The 15,745-nt window shown below is 38.4% G+C and overlaps 1 protein-coding gene across 4 annotated transcripts; it reads left to right on the top strand.

Annotated features, from left to right (window-relative positions):
- The first annotated feature begins 5,553 nt into the window (after positions 1-5,553).
- On the top strand, positions 5,554-14,591 carry LOC141555068 (zinc finger protein 2-like). Of its 4 annotated transcripts, XM_074287651.1 has the most exons (6): positions 5,668-5,782; positions 9,967-10,134; positions 11,235-11,307; positions 11,686-11,812; positions 12,925-13,038; positions 13,613-14,591. In XM_074287651.1, the coding sequence occupies exons 3-6, from the start codon at positions 11,275-11,277 to the stop codon at positions 14,518-14,520; spliced, it is 1,182 nt and encodes a 393-aa protein (XP_074143752.1). In that variant the 5' UTR covers positions 5,668-5,782; positions 9,967-10,134; positions 11,235-11,274; the 3' UTR covers positions 14,521-14,591. The 4 variants fall into 4 exon arrangements, with proteins under 4 accessions (XP_074143753.1, XP_074143751.1, XP_074143752.1 ...); XM_074287652.1 differs by lacking the exon at positions 9,967-10,134 and having other exon boundaries at positions 5,554-5,782; positions 11,238-11,307; XM_074287650.1 differs by lacking the exon at positions 9,967-10,134 and having other exon boundaries at positions 5,554-5,782.
- Positions 14,592-15,745: the final 1,154 nt, after the last annotated feature.

Genomic DNA, 15,745 nt, shown 5'->3' with positions numbered 1-15,745 from the left:
AGCCTTTTATGGGGGAAATGATCAGTGATATACAAATGTCCTTACTTCCCACCTTTCAGTTAGCCAATCAACAAATATTGTTTTAGTTCTTGAAAATACAAAGTAAAAACAAAACTGTGGCTCTCAAAGAGCTTATATTCCATCTTTCTGTTCTAAGAAAGTAATTTTTTCGTATTTGTATGTTTTTAATGCACAAAACATAAATATGCACACAAAAAGACTATTCCTATATTGTCAGTGACTTACAAACTAATGACTAAAATTCTTCTTTAGAAAGAAGTCAACTCGATTTTCCTTCATGAAAGGCTTATTATGTGCCAGATACTGTGATACAAAAAAAAAAAAAAAAAAAAAAAAAAAAAAAAAAAAGTCCCTGCCCTCAAGGAGCTCACAATACAATTGTGGAGATTACATGTAAACAACTATGTACAAACAAAATATGTACAGAATAGTGGGGTGGAATAGTCTCAGAAGGATGTTACTGAGTTCTAGAAAAGGTAAAAAAGTAATTTTTAAAGAAAAATTTCTGTCTATTCTAGATATCTCCTCTCTTGGTGTCTTATCCCCTGTCAATTCCTTTACCCTATGATTTTGATTTGAATGTCTTGTCTTTTTTTCCTAACCCTTCTCCATTTGGTATTTATTTGTTGTGAATTTCTTGTGTGGTCAATGTGGACTAAATCTGGAAGAATAACAAAGAATGGTCTTGTACAAGGAGCCTAACCCCTCTAAAATGGTTTTTGTTTTAATAATATTAATAACAGCTAGCATGTATATAGCACTTCTAGGCTTGCAAAACACTTTATGTAATATAGTAATATAATAATATATAATATGGCCTTCCTTCTCCAATTCCCACTAGTACTGTTGAGCCATGTCACCAGAGTTTAGCTACTGCTCCCCCTCGGGATTATAGATGTAACCCAAAAGGATTATGATGTTTTTCTCTAGTAGCATGGGCTCAAGCCCCCACCCCCCAATATGACTCACTGAATGATTAATGCCTCCTTTAATTGGTTGATGTCTACCTTGATATCAATAATAGGAATTTAACATCAATTAGATTTTACAAAGAAATATTTACTGAGAAGATAAGTACAAACAAAATTACACCCCCCCAATGGGATACAATGTTTCTTGGACATATGAGTTCAACTTTAAATTGTTGCAACTAAACACTTGCCCCAAAAAGTTTACTTCCAAGTTTATCCTAGCCACTGGGAAATTGCTCCTTTGGATGCAGAACACAGTATTTCAGTTATCTGGCTGGCTTATCAGCTGCTAAACTGAATTGCTCCTCAAGACTGAGCTAGATTATTATACAGACCAATTCCTAACTATAAATCTCCCCTCTCCCCACCTCCCCCCCACCCTCCCCCCCCCCTGCCCAAATCACAATGAGCTATTTTTTTTATTCCATTTTCACATAGGAAGAGGGAGGAGTCTGTACATACTAAGGGGATTTAAGCAGGAGCAGGCCAGCTGGAGCCTTTCAGTACAAAAACTGAAGGAGAGCTTGTAGCCATGAAATCAGACCAGAAAAGGCCTTAGATCCAGTAGTTCTGACACTGTGGAGGAAGGAAGAACAGGTACCATCCATCTGGCAGCTCCTACCCAGAATTAGGTATGGACTATGGAGGGAACTTGTGCCTAGGGATGGTGGATCAGGGACCAGGGTAAGGAGCAGGGAAGTGAGGAGCAGTTTTGTGACTGACAAGGAACTTTGTGGGTTCTCAAATCCAACCCTGAGGCTACCTTGAAGCCTACAGTGGAATAACCAGGGCAGAGAGCTCAGAAAAAAGGGAAACCTAGAGTTCTATTGCTCTGAATATGCAAAACGTTCTAGATAGCTGGGAACAGTTGAATACAACAGTGGTTTATCCGAGCTCCAACCAAAAGCAAGCCCATAGTTGTATTGCTCAGGCACAAACTCACTTCAGGAGTTTACAAACTCAGAAGAGGAAGATAGCCATTAGACTTTATCCTGGATTAAACTGTAGGGCACACTGATAATTTACTGAATGCACTGTCCCTGGAATTTCTGAAGAACATAACATACCACCACAAGAAAGCAGCACCAGGACTTTACAGGACACAAAATAAGCCCAAGCATGAACTTTCCCTCAATAAGTACACAAAGCTTATTCTTAATGCAAAATTTAAACTGGAGAATGAGCCATTTCTTCCCAAATCCTATTATAAAGAGCTATCATGGTTACAGAGATGCCCAAGACCTAAACCTATAAGAAGAGAACTTCAAAATAGCCACAAGCAAAGCCTCAAAGAAAACTACATCCTGAGCACAAACTAAACTAAAATTCCCAAAGGAAATGAAACAAAATTTTTTAAAATTGATTTTTAAAACAAAATGAGAGTATTTAAAAGAAATAAGAAATGAAAGAATTGTTTGGAAATTAACAGATTATCACAAAAGGTATAAGATCTTATACAAACAATACTCTTGTACAAAGGTACAAGACTTTATACAAACAATAGAATTAGAATAGAAATAGAATTAGAAATGAACCAATGACTCCTTAAGACAAGAATATTAAAAAATAAAACTAAAAGAATAAAAAAGTAGATATTTTGCATAAAAACAATAAGAAGAATAGCACCACCAAAATTGACCTAGGAAACAGATTAAGGGTAGATAATTTAAGGTTCATTGAACTATCAGAAATTTTACTGAAGATTGCCTAGACATCATATTTCAAGAAATGAAAGTAAGACTTCCCAGTCTTAGAGCTACAGGGCAAAATGAAAATAGAAAGGATCCACCAGTCACTTCCTAAAAGAACCTCAAAATGAAACCTCTGGGGAGTAGGACATCCAACACCCAGAACTTCTAGGCAAAGAAAAATACTGCAAGCAGCCAAAATTAAAGAATTTAAGTAGCAAAGAGACACAGACAACATCACACAAGATTTAGCAGCCACCCCTAATAAAGAGCAGAGAATTTGGAATATGACATTCTAAGGAGAGGCAATATATATAGGTTTACAACCAGAATAATTTAACCAGAAAAAGAATAATCCTGCAGAGAGAAAAATAGGTCATCAATAAAATAGGGCACTTTCAAGCATTCATGATGGAAAGATCAAAGCCAAGAAAAAGCTGTGAAATTTTAAATAGGAGTGGAGGAGAAAAAGATGATTAGACATGAGAAAGCATAGAGATTAAACAAGGAGGATTATATCCTAATGGGGTTATATATACCTCTTCCTCAGAATCCTAATTTCATTGGATAGAGAGAATCTAGATAGAGAGGAGGGAGGGAATAAGCATTTATATAGTGCCTATTCTGTGATCCTTACAATAACCCTGTGAGGTAGGTGCTATCATTCCCATTTTACAATTGAAACCGAGAAAAACAGGGTTAAGTGACTTGCCCAGGGTCAAGTAGCCCTAAGTGTCTGAGGTCAGATTGGAACTCAGGAGGATGAGCCTTCTTGACTCCAGGTCCACCTAGCGGCCAGTGCTGGAAATACAAGTACAAATAAAAGCTAAAAGAAAGACAATCCCTGCCCTCAAGAAACTTACATTCTAATACAGAACATGAAGGTAACAATACTTCTTGCGAACATGACTTAAAGGAAGCCAAAAAATGGGGTGGAGTAGAGGCAGAGAGGGGGCTAGAGAGGGAAGAGGTACAGGATGGGGGGCAAGGAGGGAGAGGTCTACAGTCAGGAATGGAGCCTGGAGGGGAATGAAGAAGTAGAAATGGCTGGCTTTGGGCTCCCCTAAAATGCTCTGGGAGACACTGGCCAGCCAGAGGAAAGTATCCCAGGGAATTCCTTCCACAAGAAGACTGTTGGGGCTTGGTGTTAGAGAAGGTGGGTGGGATATGGTGGTGAAAGAAATCTGTTCAGTTAGTGGAGCCCAGAGAGGAAAGATGTTACCCACCAAGTAGTATTCCACTAAGGCTCTTCCTGACTTTCATAGTCTCTGCACATAATGCCTCTTATCAGTCTGACTTCCTGAATTGCTCCAATGTCTTCCCCTGCCTCAATGTGACATCTCATTGTGTGGCAATGTGCTCTTGTTCTCAGGTCCTAATTATCGGCTAAGAGATAAATATTGCTAAAAGATTAAATATATATGTTATATATTTAAATGTGTATTTAAATATATATTAAATATATACATACATAATATATATATTAAATATATGGTACGTATATATATTAACTTTATTATTCCAAATTCATGATATATTTCAGTTTTGCTGGTCTCTCCTGACACTAATTAGATTCAGAATTCAGGATTAATCACATAATTTTAATAATGGAATTAAAATGCAAAAGAAAATGTAAATTCTTCTCTCTTGTGTCTGTTCCCTCCTCAATCTTTAGGGAAGATAAGAAAAAGTCCTCAGTACAAGCAACTCACTGCTGAAAAGGAATGGGTTGTGTGTGTGTGTGTGTGTGTGTGTGTGTGTGTGTGTGTGTGTGTGTGTGTGTGTGTGTGTGTGATGGTGTTTATTCTCCTCTCCTCCCCACCTGTGGATGAAGGGAAAATGGAGAAAATGATGCCTTCTGGATCACTAGTCTCCTAATAAAAATAGTAGTTGGCGGGGAGGGGAGGGGAGGGACAGCATGCAGACCACTGCCCAGAAGTATCCCGTGTACAGGACAGACTGGAAATAGTGAAGAGCTAGGGCGCTGGTTTGGAGAAAGGGCATTCCAAATCGCTCTCCAGAATGGTTATTGTATTCACAATTCTACCAACAATGTATCAGTGTCCCAGTTTTTCCCACATCCTCTCCAACATTTATCATTATCTAAAATGTATATATTTAAACATTATCATCAACAAATAAATGAGTTAGGAAAAACAAGAAATGCAACAAATTAAAAAAATCATGGCTAAACAACAAAGTGAAAATTCTAAAAAAGCAAAAAAAAAATTACTGAATTAATAAAGTGGGATTAAAAAAACAATAATATGAACTATTAACTAGTTTAATTTAAAAAAAGAAATTGAGTATGCCCATCAATCTAGAATTGTTAAAAGTAATGGAATAAGTAATGGATAAGAAATGACAATAGAAGTGGTTTTTAGAAAAAACGGGGATGACTTGTACAAACTGATGTAGAGTGAAGTGAGCATGCATGTGAATTCTATGTGTTTCAAGGTTTCTAGTAAAGAATGCATTGCTGGGGAGGGGGGAATAAAAATGCACAGACCACAGAAAAGGTCGTGGGAAATAGACAAGTCAGGAAAGCTTTGAAAATAACATGATGAATTTTTTATATTCAAAAATAAAAGTTATGACAGATTCTTGGCTTTCTGTTCAGTCCTCCACTGTGTTAATTTGTACAAGAAAATGTGCATCATCTATGGTGTTTAAGTTCACAATTAGGAAAAAAAAAATTGAAGTTGTATTCTTTCTTTTTTTTTTTTTCTTTCGTGTATCGCTATCAGCGCCATCAGTCACTTCCCCCTCCCTCCCCCCCCAGTCCCTCCTTACAACAAATTAGGATATAAATCAAAACAAATGCACACTTTGGTCCTATTTCAGCACATCATCTCTGCCCAGTGTCTAGCTGGGACTATATTTCCCAGAATGCACAGAGGCAAGCTCAGATTCCGTTTCCCAGAACCTCTTTCCAAGCCCGCCTGGGAACAGCTCGCCCCTGAGTTCTTTGGGAAATGAAGTCTGGACGGAGGAAGCGGAAGAGGCCCGCAGACGGCTGAGGGAGTTTGGCCGCTGGCGTGTGCGCAGGCGCAGTCCTGCGTCCGGCGCCGCTCCGAAGGTTTTGGACCACCCTTGCTGGAGGTAAATCCCTCGTCGCGCGCGCCGCTGTGATGGGGACTGTGTCGGGAGGAGTTGTTGCTGGGAGGCGGGGGCTGGAGGAGCCAGGGAGGGATCCCCAAGTTGCGGAGAGCTGGATTTTCCCTGCAGGCTGCGGCAGCGGGAGCCTGGGTTCTGGGCTCCCGGAGTCTGTGCAGATGTCCGGCAGCCGGTGTAGGAGAGGAGTCTCGCATTTTATTAAGCGCCTACTGTGTGCCCGGTTCTGTGCTGAGTGCTGGGGAGACAGGAAGGCAAGAAGCATCCTTGCCCTCGAGGCGCTTTCGCTCTAACGGGAGTGACAAGCACATAGATATTTGGGAACAAGCTACTGACGGGACAGAGAATAATCTGTAGAGACTCAGTCAATATTTGTTGTTTCCCCCCCCCCCCCCCCCCCCCCACTATGTGCCAGGCACCGTGTTAATTTCTGGTTATGCGAAAAGAGGCAGAAGGCAGAGCCTGGGAGAGTCAACGAGCCGACACGTAGGAGCAGACTGGACCGGATAAATGGGCAATTTAGCAACCTGCAATTGACACATAATATCAGTTAATTGTCGACCGCGGGCTAAGCATGGGCTACAAAGAAAGGCAAAACATTTCCATGGCGGGGAGGGGAGGGACAGCATGCAGATCACTGCCCAGAAGTATCCCGTGTACAGGACAGACTGGAAATAGTGAAGAGCGAGGGTGCTGGTTTGGAGAAAGGGCTTCTGGTAAAGTGAGGCTTTGGGCGGGACTGGGAGATGAAGATGCGCAGGGAGAGCCTTCCCAGCACGGGAGAGAGCCCCGGAGGATGCCCACAAATGGGGGGGGGTCTTGTTCGTGGGACAAAGAGTACTTGTTGAGGAATAGAGCACTGGAAGGTGGAAAAGTAGGAGGGGGCGAGGCTGTGACAAGCTATGAGTGCCAGATTTTATATGTAAATCTGGAGACAATAGGAAACCCTTGGAACACATGAATGTTGGGGTGACTTGGTCAGACAAAAGCTTTACACTTTTCACAGCTGAGTGGAAAATGAAAATAAACATTTATTAAGTGCTTACTATATACCATGCACTATGCTAAGCAGTGGGTTACAAAGCACAGCCTCCCCAATTGTAAAGGGGAAGACAAACATTTGTGCGTATAAAGTAAATCTGGGGTAAATGAGAGGTAATTTCGTAGGGAAGGGGGAAGCTGGAATGGGGGTGGAAAAGGCCTCCTATAGGAGGAATTTGAGCTAAGCTTAAAGGAATCTCTGTGGGGAGCGCTGTGCCTGCAGGCAGTGGTGTGGATGCTGGTCTGGGTTTCTCCAAAGGGGCGAGAACCAGGAGTGAATGTAGGCACTATAGGGCAAAGGGTGCTCTTTGCTTCCCCAGTGCTTAGCACAATGCCTGACATATACTTAATAAGCACTTGCTGTTGACTAAATAACTGAATTGGATCCATCCGAGGAGTCTGACATCCTAGTTCTGCGGTTTCCACATAGACGTCTTGTAAATTTTGACTAACCCCTGGTTCCAGCCTGTCTGCCCAATGTGTTACCAAGTCTTGTTATTTTTACCCTTTAGGAAGAGTTCTGCAGTTTGACAATTTTCTGGGAATGAACAGAAAATTGTCAAACTGTAGAACTCTTTCTAAAGGGTAAAAACATCAACCCTGCCTTCAAGGAGCTCGGGTGGCTTAAGACTGAACAATTATCTGCATCAAGAAAAATAAGAGCTTATACGTAAGGGGGAAATGGAACACTGATCATCTCCTAGTGGTAGGTTGAGGAATTGTAGTCTACAAATAACCATTCTCTTTCCACCTCTTAGAACAATCTTTCCTCTCGAGGGCTCTAGACATGCTTGGATTTTTTTTTTTAGTAAAGATAGTTACTGTATTAATCTGTTTATCTTGTGTCATAATAATTATGTATCTCATTAAATATGCAATCATATTCATGGTATAAATTTAAGTTGTTTTCATATTCTTTTCAAGGAATGTTACTAAGTATTTGTTAGGTATGGCACGGTGCAACCAAAAGTTTAAATAAAACATTTAAGTGATTTTACAGTGAAAGAAAGGGAAAACATTTGAAGGGAAAATGGAGTTAAAATAAAGCTTATTTAAGATAAGTCTCAGAAAAGACCTACAGATGCTTAACAATAGAAGGAAAGAACCCATAGAGAAGAATAGATTGAAGATTCAGGAAAAGAAGGGAATAATTGTGGGATTGAGATCTCAAAGTAATAGAAATAGGATGATGAGGTACAAGGGATAGCATTAGAGGAAAATTGTCTAGAGGAAGGCAGCCAAGAGAGGGAAGATCTTGTATAAAGATCAGAGGCCAAGGAATGTTTAGAGCCTCTGGGTGGAGGGTCTAGTAAGAATGCAGAGCCATGATCACGGTTCCATAGAACAAAACCAGTTAGAGAATTTAGGCTTAATGTCAGAAAAAACTTCCTAACAAATAAAGCATTTCCAGAGTGGAACAGGTTGTTTTGAGCAGAGATGGGTTCTCACTCATTGGAAGACTTTAAGTAGGGTCTGGATGACCACTTGAATATGGAATGGTTTTCCTTTTGATTATGGATTGGACTAAATTAGGGGTTTTTAAATTGTTGTTCTATGTATCTTTATGCTATTAAAAATTATTGAGGCATCTGTGCAAAGAATTTTTGTTTTTGTGGGTTACATGTATATTTTCCATATTATAAATAAAAACTAATTTTGAATTTGAAAGGATTTCAGAGACTCCTGGAATTCTTTGGTCCACATTTTGAGAACCATTGGACTAAATGGTCAACTGAAATTCCTTCCAGCTTTAAATTTTGTGAACTCTCTAATTCTTCTAAGACTGAAAGCATAGATGTAGAGTTTATGAAGATATCACATAACTAATTCACAATGTGTGATCTGAAATATTTTCCAGTAAGTATATATCACACAAAGACATCCACTGAGAAAAGGTATAAGAGTCAAGTCAGCAAGTCTTTATTAAGTCCCTGGATAAGACAGTGGTGCCACAAAGAAAGTTAAAAAATCAAAACCAAAAAATAGTATCTGCTCTGGAGTCTAATGGAGAGCTCAGGATAATAGAAAAGACAACATGCAGACAGTAACATCTTTCTATTCATTTTGTATTTTTAATAAAGCTTCAATATTCTTTTCTAAGTTATCAAAGGGAGCAGAATGGAGTTCATAAGGGCAAGTGTTTGGAAACAAGCAGGTTAGTGTTTGTACTATCATTTTAATTTAAAAACAGAGAAAAAATGGAAAGATCTACTTGAACTGATGCAGAATGAAGGAAGCAGAGGCAGAAAACATATACACAATGACTACAATTGTGTAAATGGAAAGAACAACCACCCAAAAGAATCAAAAATAGAATACTGAAGAATTCTAAGGAATACACATAGTTTGGAAGAAGAGATTTGAGAAGACATTCTTCCCTCACCCATTTGCAGAGGTAGAAGGTTCAAAGGTGTTGAACATTTTATATAGTTGCAGACTTTTTTGATGAATTAATCAGTAATGTTAATTCCCTCTCCATCTTTTGTTTTTTTGTCTTGATAAAATATTTGTTATATGAGGTGGATGTTTTAGAGTGGGCAGGTAAAGGATATCAAGGAAAACTATGGTGATATTAAAAAAAGACTAATAAATATTTATTTTAAAGATTAAATATATAGACAAAACTGTGTGCAAAGATTTGTGGTTTTAATATGTAGTTCTCTTTTTCTATTTACATATAAAAATTCCTATTTGTTGACATTTGCCAAGTTTATAATAACTAAAAGAAAAAAGTGTGCCAATTAAAAAATAGAACTCTAAAGATATATAGAGAAATTATTTTTGTGAAGAATAAAAAGGCAAGCACCTCCCCCCCCCCAAAAAAAAAACCTGATGTGGTGCTCTAGGGTACTCATCAACAAACTCATATTTTAAAAAGACATTTAGAAGCTGGAACTTCAGAAAAAAGGAACTAGTCATAACAATAATATTGGGCACTCTTAAGCCCAGAATGAATCTGCCAGGGGAAGCTAAGGACAATGAAAAGGGGATTTATTTATTTGCTTTAGCTATGTTGGGGTCAAGAGGAGTCCCAAAGAAAGTATATAATTGTTATTGGGGACAGATAGAACAATAGAAAACAAGTGAGAGTAGATGAAATACTCAGATATTATTTTGCTTTTGCTTTTTAGGGGCAATGGTCATTGGAATGAGAAGGTTGAAAAAAACATTTTTATCAAGGAGTAGAAATCAAAGATAAATGAGGAAACAAGCAACATCTCTCTGCCCTCAAAAAATTATGTCACCAAGCCCAGAAGAATTACAACTTAGACAAAAAGAGAATTGGCAGAACTGAATCGGTATATGTGATTCTTGAAAGATATTTGAGAATAAGAAGCTTGCTAAAGGATACTAAAGTGTATACTGATAGAAAGCAGAATACATGATGGGTGAAGGGTCTTCCACTCTTTAGACATCTGCTTATGATATCCAGAAAGTACTAGAAAATATTCTATACAAGAATCAATGAAAAGGAGATGATGTGGAGGGCATATGGATAACTTATTCTATAATGTTCTAGTAACTTATTCTGCTTGGCTCCTGGCCAAGGAGAATTGGGGAAGAACTGTGAGAAGACAGACTTGGGCATGAGGTGGGGGAAAACTTCTAACAGAGCTGTCCAAAATAGGTTCCCCTTCAGTAGAGGTCCTCACAGACTGCATAACTCTGGTATACAGGTATACCAGACAGGTGTATTTTGGAGGGGATTTCTGTTCATTCATTGGTTCACTGATATAAAATGTCACTGAAAGTCATGAAACAGATTTTGGTGAATGGTTTCTGATATCATTCCCATTGCTTTTTGGGTACACATCATAGCCAGAAAGCTGATGAGGAGCTAAGGTCTCATAGATAATCAGAGACACAGCTCCTTCTTTGGTCGTGTGTCCATGATTTTCAAGTCAGAAACTCAATTCTTCATAAAACATATGAGACAAGAAGAGAAAGGGAAATATCTTCCCTCAGTGTATTTGGGGGCCATCACATCCAACTATCTTCACTTCATGGATGAAAAAACTGAGGTCCAGAGAGATTAACTGACCTGCCAAAATCACACAGATACTATGGGAACCCAGGTTCTCTGACTCCAGAGCCAAGTGACCTCTTTTCACTGTAGTACACTGAACCAGTGTGGGGACAGAGCTATTAAGTCAAGCTTCATTTTGACTCAGAAAACTGTTCTTGATCATGAACTACAAGCCCAGAACCAACATTTCTTGATCTTGATCTTTGACTCTTTTCCTTTCTCTGCAGAGGGAGCAGGGCAGTTGTGCCTGGGCTCCTTCTGACTCCTCTTAATATGGTATGAAGGAGGTGGGAAAAACCATACCAAGCTGCTATGTAGATTCTGGGAATTGCAAAATTAGTCCAAGCACCTAATGTGCTCATTCTCTTTCAGCAGCCCTGACTTTCTCCCAAAGGGAAATATAGAAGAAGAAATGGCTCCTGTGTTGCTGACAGCCATGCCTCAGGTGAATTGATTTTCCCTCTCTCTTTCCTGAAATGCAGTAGCAATGTCCAAAATATGTATACTTTTTCTTCCTCCATCATCTTTGTCAGAGCCCCAAATTTTTCATCCCTAGGAAACTGCCCCATCTTGGTGGATGATGGACTATAAGGAAGACTTCCTCCTTTAGTGCTTTCTCACAGTGTGGCCCAGTGACTTGAAGACAAGATACTTTTTGCCTTAGGCCACAGGCCTCTGTCTCATTCCAAAGGACACAGTATTTAGAGTCCTTAATGTCATCAGAACTACTTTCTGTCTACTCCATCTATCTCTATAATGCATTTAATCAACTCCCTTTCCTCAGGAGAGGGTCCACAGGTGAGCAAGAATGTGTTTGTTTCAGGAATCTGTGACATTTAAGGATGTGGCTGTGAACTTTACCCAAGAGGAGTGGCAGCAACTGAACCCTGCTCAGAGGGACCTCTACCGAGAAGTAATGTTGGAAAACTATAGAAACCTCATCTCACTGGGTAAAGATAGTTTCATTCTTCAATTCAGAATCTATACAGTATCCAAAAAATGGAAATAAATTAATTTTTAAAAGTAAGTTCTAATACCAAATTTTAAACTATACTACAAAGTGGTAATCATCAAAACAATCTAGTACTGAATGAGAAAAGAGTGGTTGATAAAAGGAATAGATTAGGTATATGCTAAACATAAGTAAATGAACACAGTAACCTAATATTCGATACTCAAAGATCTTAGCTATTGAGGCAAGAACTTATTATTTAACAAAAACTGCAGAAAAAACTGTAAAGCAAGTTTGGAAAAAATGGAGATCAACATCTTGCACCATATACCTAGATAAGCTCATAAGGGATACATAATTTAGACATAAAAGATGATATAAGCAAATTAGTGAAATGTGGAAAAACTACCTATTAGATCAGTAGATAAAGGAAGAATTTATAATCTAACAAGACAGAGGATCATGGGAGGTAAAGTGAATAATTTTGATTACATTAAACTAAAAGGATTTTTGTACAAACAAAGCCAGTGCTGCCAGAATTAGAAGGAAAGCAAGAAACTGGGAGAAAACACTTATAGCAAGTAAGAACCCCTGATAAGAATAGGAAGTAGATTAAAGAAAGCTACTTGCTTTGCCCATGAAAAAAAAAATCAAGGGAAGAAGAGAATAAGGCAAAATAAAGGGAGAAAGGTCCTTTATGTTGAGCAGCAGTTAAGGTGCAGGAATACCAAAGAAAATTGATAAAAGCTGAAGAGCCTCTGAGTTGCTCAATTATGTTTATGATTCAGACCAAAGATTTCTTTTTAAAAATCCTACAGTTATTGGTTCTGTATATAGACACAAGCAGCTTCTTTTGTAATCTTTCCCTCCCCATAAGAGGTACCTTTCCTATCTTTATCTCCCCAAAAAGAAGAGAGAGATTATTTCTATGGCTCTAGAAAAAAGCCTGAACGTCCTTCAGAAATCTCTGCAATTTCTGGTTTTCCTATTGTGACTCAGTAGGGAGACAGGAAAATATGGTAGAAGGAAAAAAGGTCAGGATTGACTTTTGTAACAGTTTTTGTGACTCTAGAACAAAATGCTGTGATTCATTCTCTTCTTTATAAATAGGGCTCCCTGTTTCTAAACCTGATGTGATCTTCCAGTTGGAGCAAGGAGAAGAGCCGTGGATACTTGATCTACAAAGAATTGAAGAGGGAGAGATCTCAAGAAACATGCATTTGGGTGAGTAAGAGAGAGTCTGAAAGTAGGGCTTAAAGAAAATAATAGCCCAGGTTTTTGTAAGGGGGCCTTCTCAGAGACCCCAAAGCCTGCTAGAATTGTTAATACCCCAGACCCATGCTAGAATGCTGCTTTCCATTTTGTGGCAGTGGGGTAGATTTGTTTTTCCTCAGCAGGGATCCTTCTGAATTCCTTTTCATTTTATTAGCCACCTACTCTTTTTCTCTCTTTATCATTTCTAGTAATCATTCTTTTTTTCTATCAGAGTTTTATCTTTCTAGATCATGTCTTCATCCTTATTCATTCCTGGATATTTCTCCTCATCCATATCTCCTCCTTAACTCCTGGATAGGCTTGATCATATTTTTTGTTTACCTGTCTCTTTATTTTTCCTTCCTTCCCAATTCTTTATCTCTTATTTTCTAGCCTCTTCTCAGTGTACAAGATTATTTAGAAAACCAAGCCTATAATGTGGGTCATCCAGAAAACATTTTTTATCTTATCCACTTTTTGCCAGAAATTTTCCTTTTAAAAAAATAAAGGGAATACATTAATTTGTGTTTTCTTTTGGTTTCAGACAGGAAGAGTAAACCTGAGACCCAGGGGTCATCTCTAAAGCAGATCATTTCTGAAGAAATAAAATCATCAGGGACATTAATAGAAAGATTCACAAGAGAAATAACTGTACCTGAGGTTAGATTGGAGAAGAAAAGAGAAAACTCTGAAAGGAAGATAAGTAGAAAATCTGTTTCCCATAAGAGAAATCTCAAGAAAATGTCAATTAATAACAAAAAGAATCCCAATAAGGAGAAAGGCCCTGAATGTAATATATGTGGGAAAACCTTCAGACATAGAAGTAGTCTTCGGAGACATCAGATTATCCACACAGGAGAAAGACCCTATGAATGTAATGAATGTGGGAAGGCTTTTTTTGACTGTTCATCCCTAACCATACATGAAAGAATTCATACTGGAGAGAAGCCCTATGAATGTGATGAATGTGGAAAAGCCTTCTTTAACTGCTCAAATCTTACCAGACATCAGAGAATACATACTGGAGAGAGTCCCTACAAATGTAATGAATGTGGTAAAGCTTTTAGACATAGCAGTAGCCTTAGGAGACATCAAATGACTCACACGGGACAAAGACCCTATGAATGTCATGAGTGTGGGAAAGCCTTCTTTGATCGTTCAACTCTAATCATACATGAGAGAATTCATACTGGAGAGAAGCCCTATGAATGTGATGAATGTGGGAAAGCCTTCTTTGACAGATCATCCCTTAATCAACATCAGAAAATCCATAGTAAAGAGAAACTCTATGAATGCAATGAATGTGGGAAGGCTTTCAATTTGAGAAGGCATCTTAACCGACATCAAATAACTCATACTGGAGAAAAACCTTATGAATGTAGTGTATGTGGGAAAGTTTTCAGTCGCAAGTCATCTGTTATCCAGCATCAACGACGTTATGCCAAAGAATGATCTTGAGAATATCATGAATTGAGGGAAAACTTCAGGCAGACTTGTCACTTTATTAAATACTCAATACAAAATGGAAGCATAGAACCTATTAAACACTTGATATTGGCTCTCCTAATCTAAATAAACCTCTTGTTCAAGCTTATTAACATTTCTTCTTACTATTCAGATTTTCTCCTTTTTGCTTAATAGACTCTCTGAGTAATTGGTCAGTAGGTAGTATGTCATGAATCTGACCTCAAGTACTCTAAATACAAAATTAATTACAAACCTCTTGAGTAACGTCTCTCATTGTCCTTGTTGGCTTCAACTTGAGAGAGACACAACTCAAAAGGAAACTTTAATTTCCCTCATCCACTTTAAGACATAAATCTTCCCCTACTTGATTATAAGTACTTCTCTCTACTCTCTATAATGATTTAGAGCCTCAAATCAAAGGAATCCTATAGTTAGAAGCACTAAATGTACGTCAGAATTTTTAATTATTTTAGGCCATTGGAATACAGCTTATAATGAACATTCAAATCTTCTGTAGGACATAAATCTGACCCCAGGCCATATTTTGCCTCCCAGTCAGTTATCTACCAGGATGTGCTTGCACACCTTGTTTCCTGCCCCGCCTTTCTTCTTCCCTAGGTGAAGCAATACTTTCCAGACTACCTTCCGAGACTAGGCCAGCTTCAGTTTCCTTGGAGTTGTTTAGGGTTGAGCTGTCCCGACTGGTGAGTGCAAATGCATCTAACTCTACCAGGCTCCAGACCAGACTTTGCATCCCATTCAGCCTTTTGTCATCCCTAGTAAGATGATTGCCATCTGTTCCATTCCCTCCTTCTACCTTTTGCTCTGGGAAAGTAATCAACTCAATATACCTTTGTCATAAGAAAGGAGATGGCAATTGATGTCCCTACACCTCCACTTAAAATCTCTGTGACTTCCCAGATCACCCCTCTCCCCACAATATTGTCTGTGTATATGTGTATACACACATATAAATTACATCATTATATATAAATTAGATATGCATATGTACACATATATAAAATTATATTCTAATCAGAGAAAAAACAGTTTTTCACTTATTAGAATATAAACTTTTTGAAGGCAGACTTGGTTGTTTTTTTTCCCCTCTGCCTAGCACAATGTATGGCAAATGCTTAGCACTTAAAATGACTTTTTTTTTTTTTTTTTTTTGCTGAGGCATTTGGGGTTAAGTGACTTGCCTAGGGTC

Source organism: Sminthopsis crassicaudata, chromosome 2 (genome assembly GCF_048593235.1).
Source record: "Sminthopsis crassicaudata isolate SCR6 chromosome 2, ASM4859323v1, whole genome shotgun sequence".
Classification (NCBI taxonomy): domain Eukaryota; kingdom Metazoa; phylum Chordata; class Mammalia; order Dasyuromorphia; family Dasyuridae; genus Sminthopsis; species Sminthopsis crassicaudata.
Note: the sequence above shows the minus strand (reverse complement) of the source record. Positions and strands in the feature narration are given on the sequence as shown.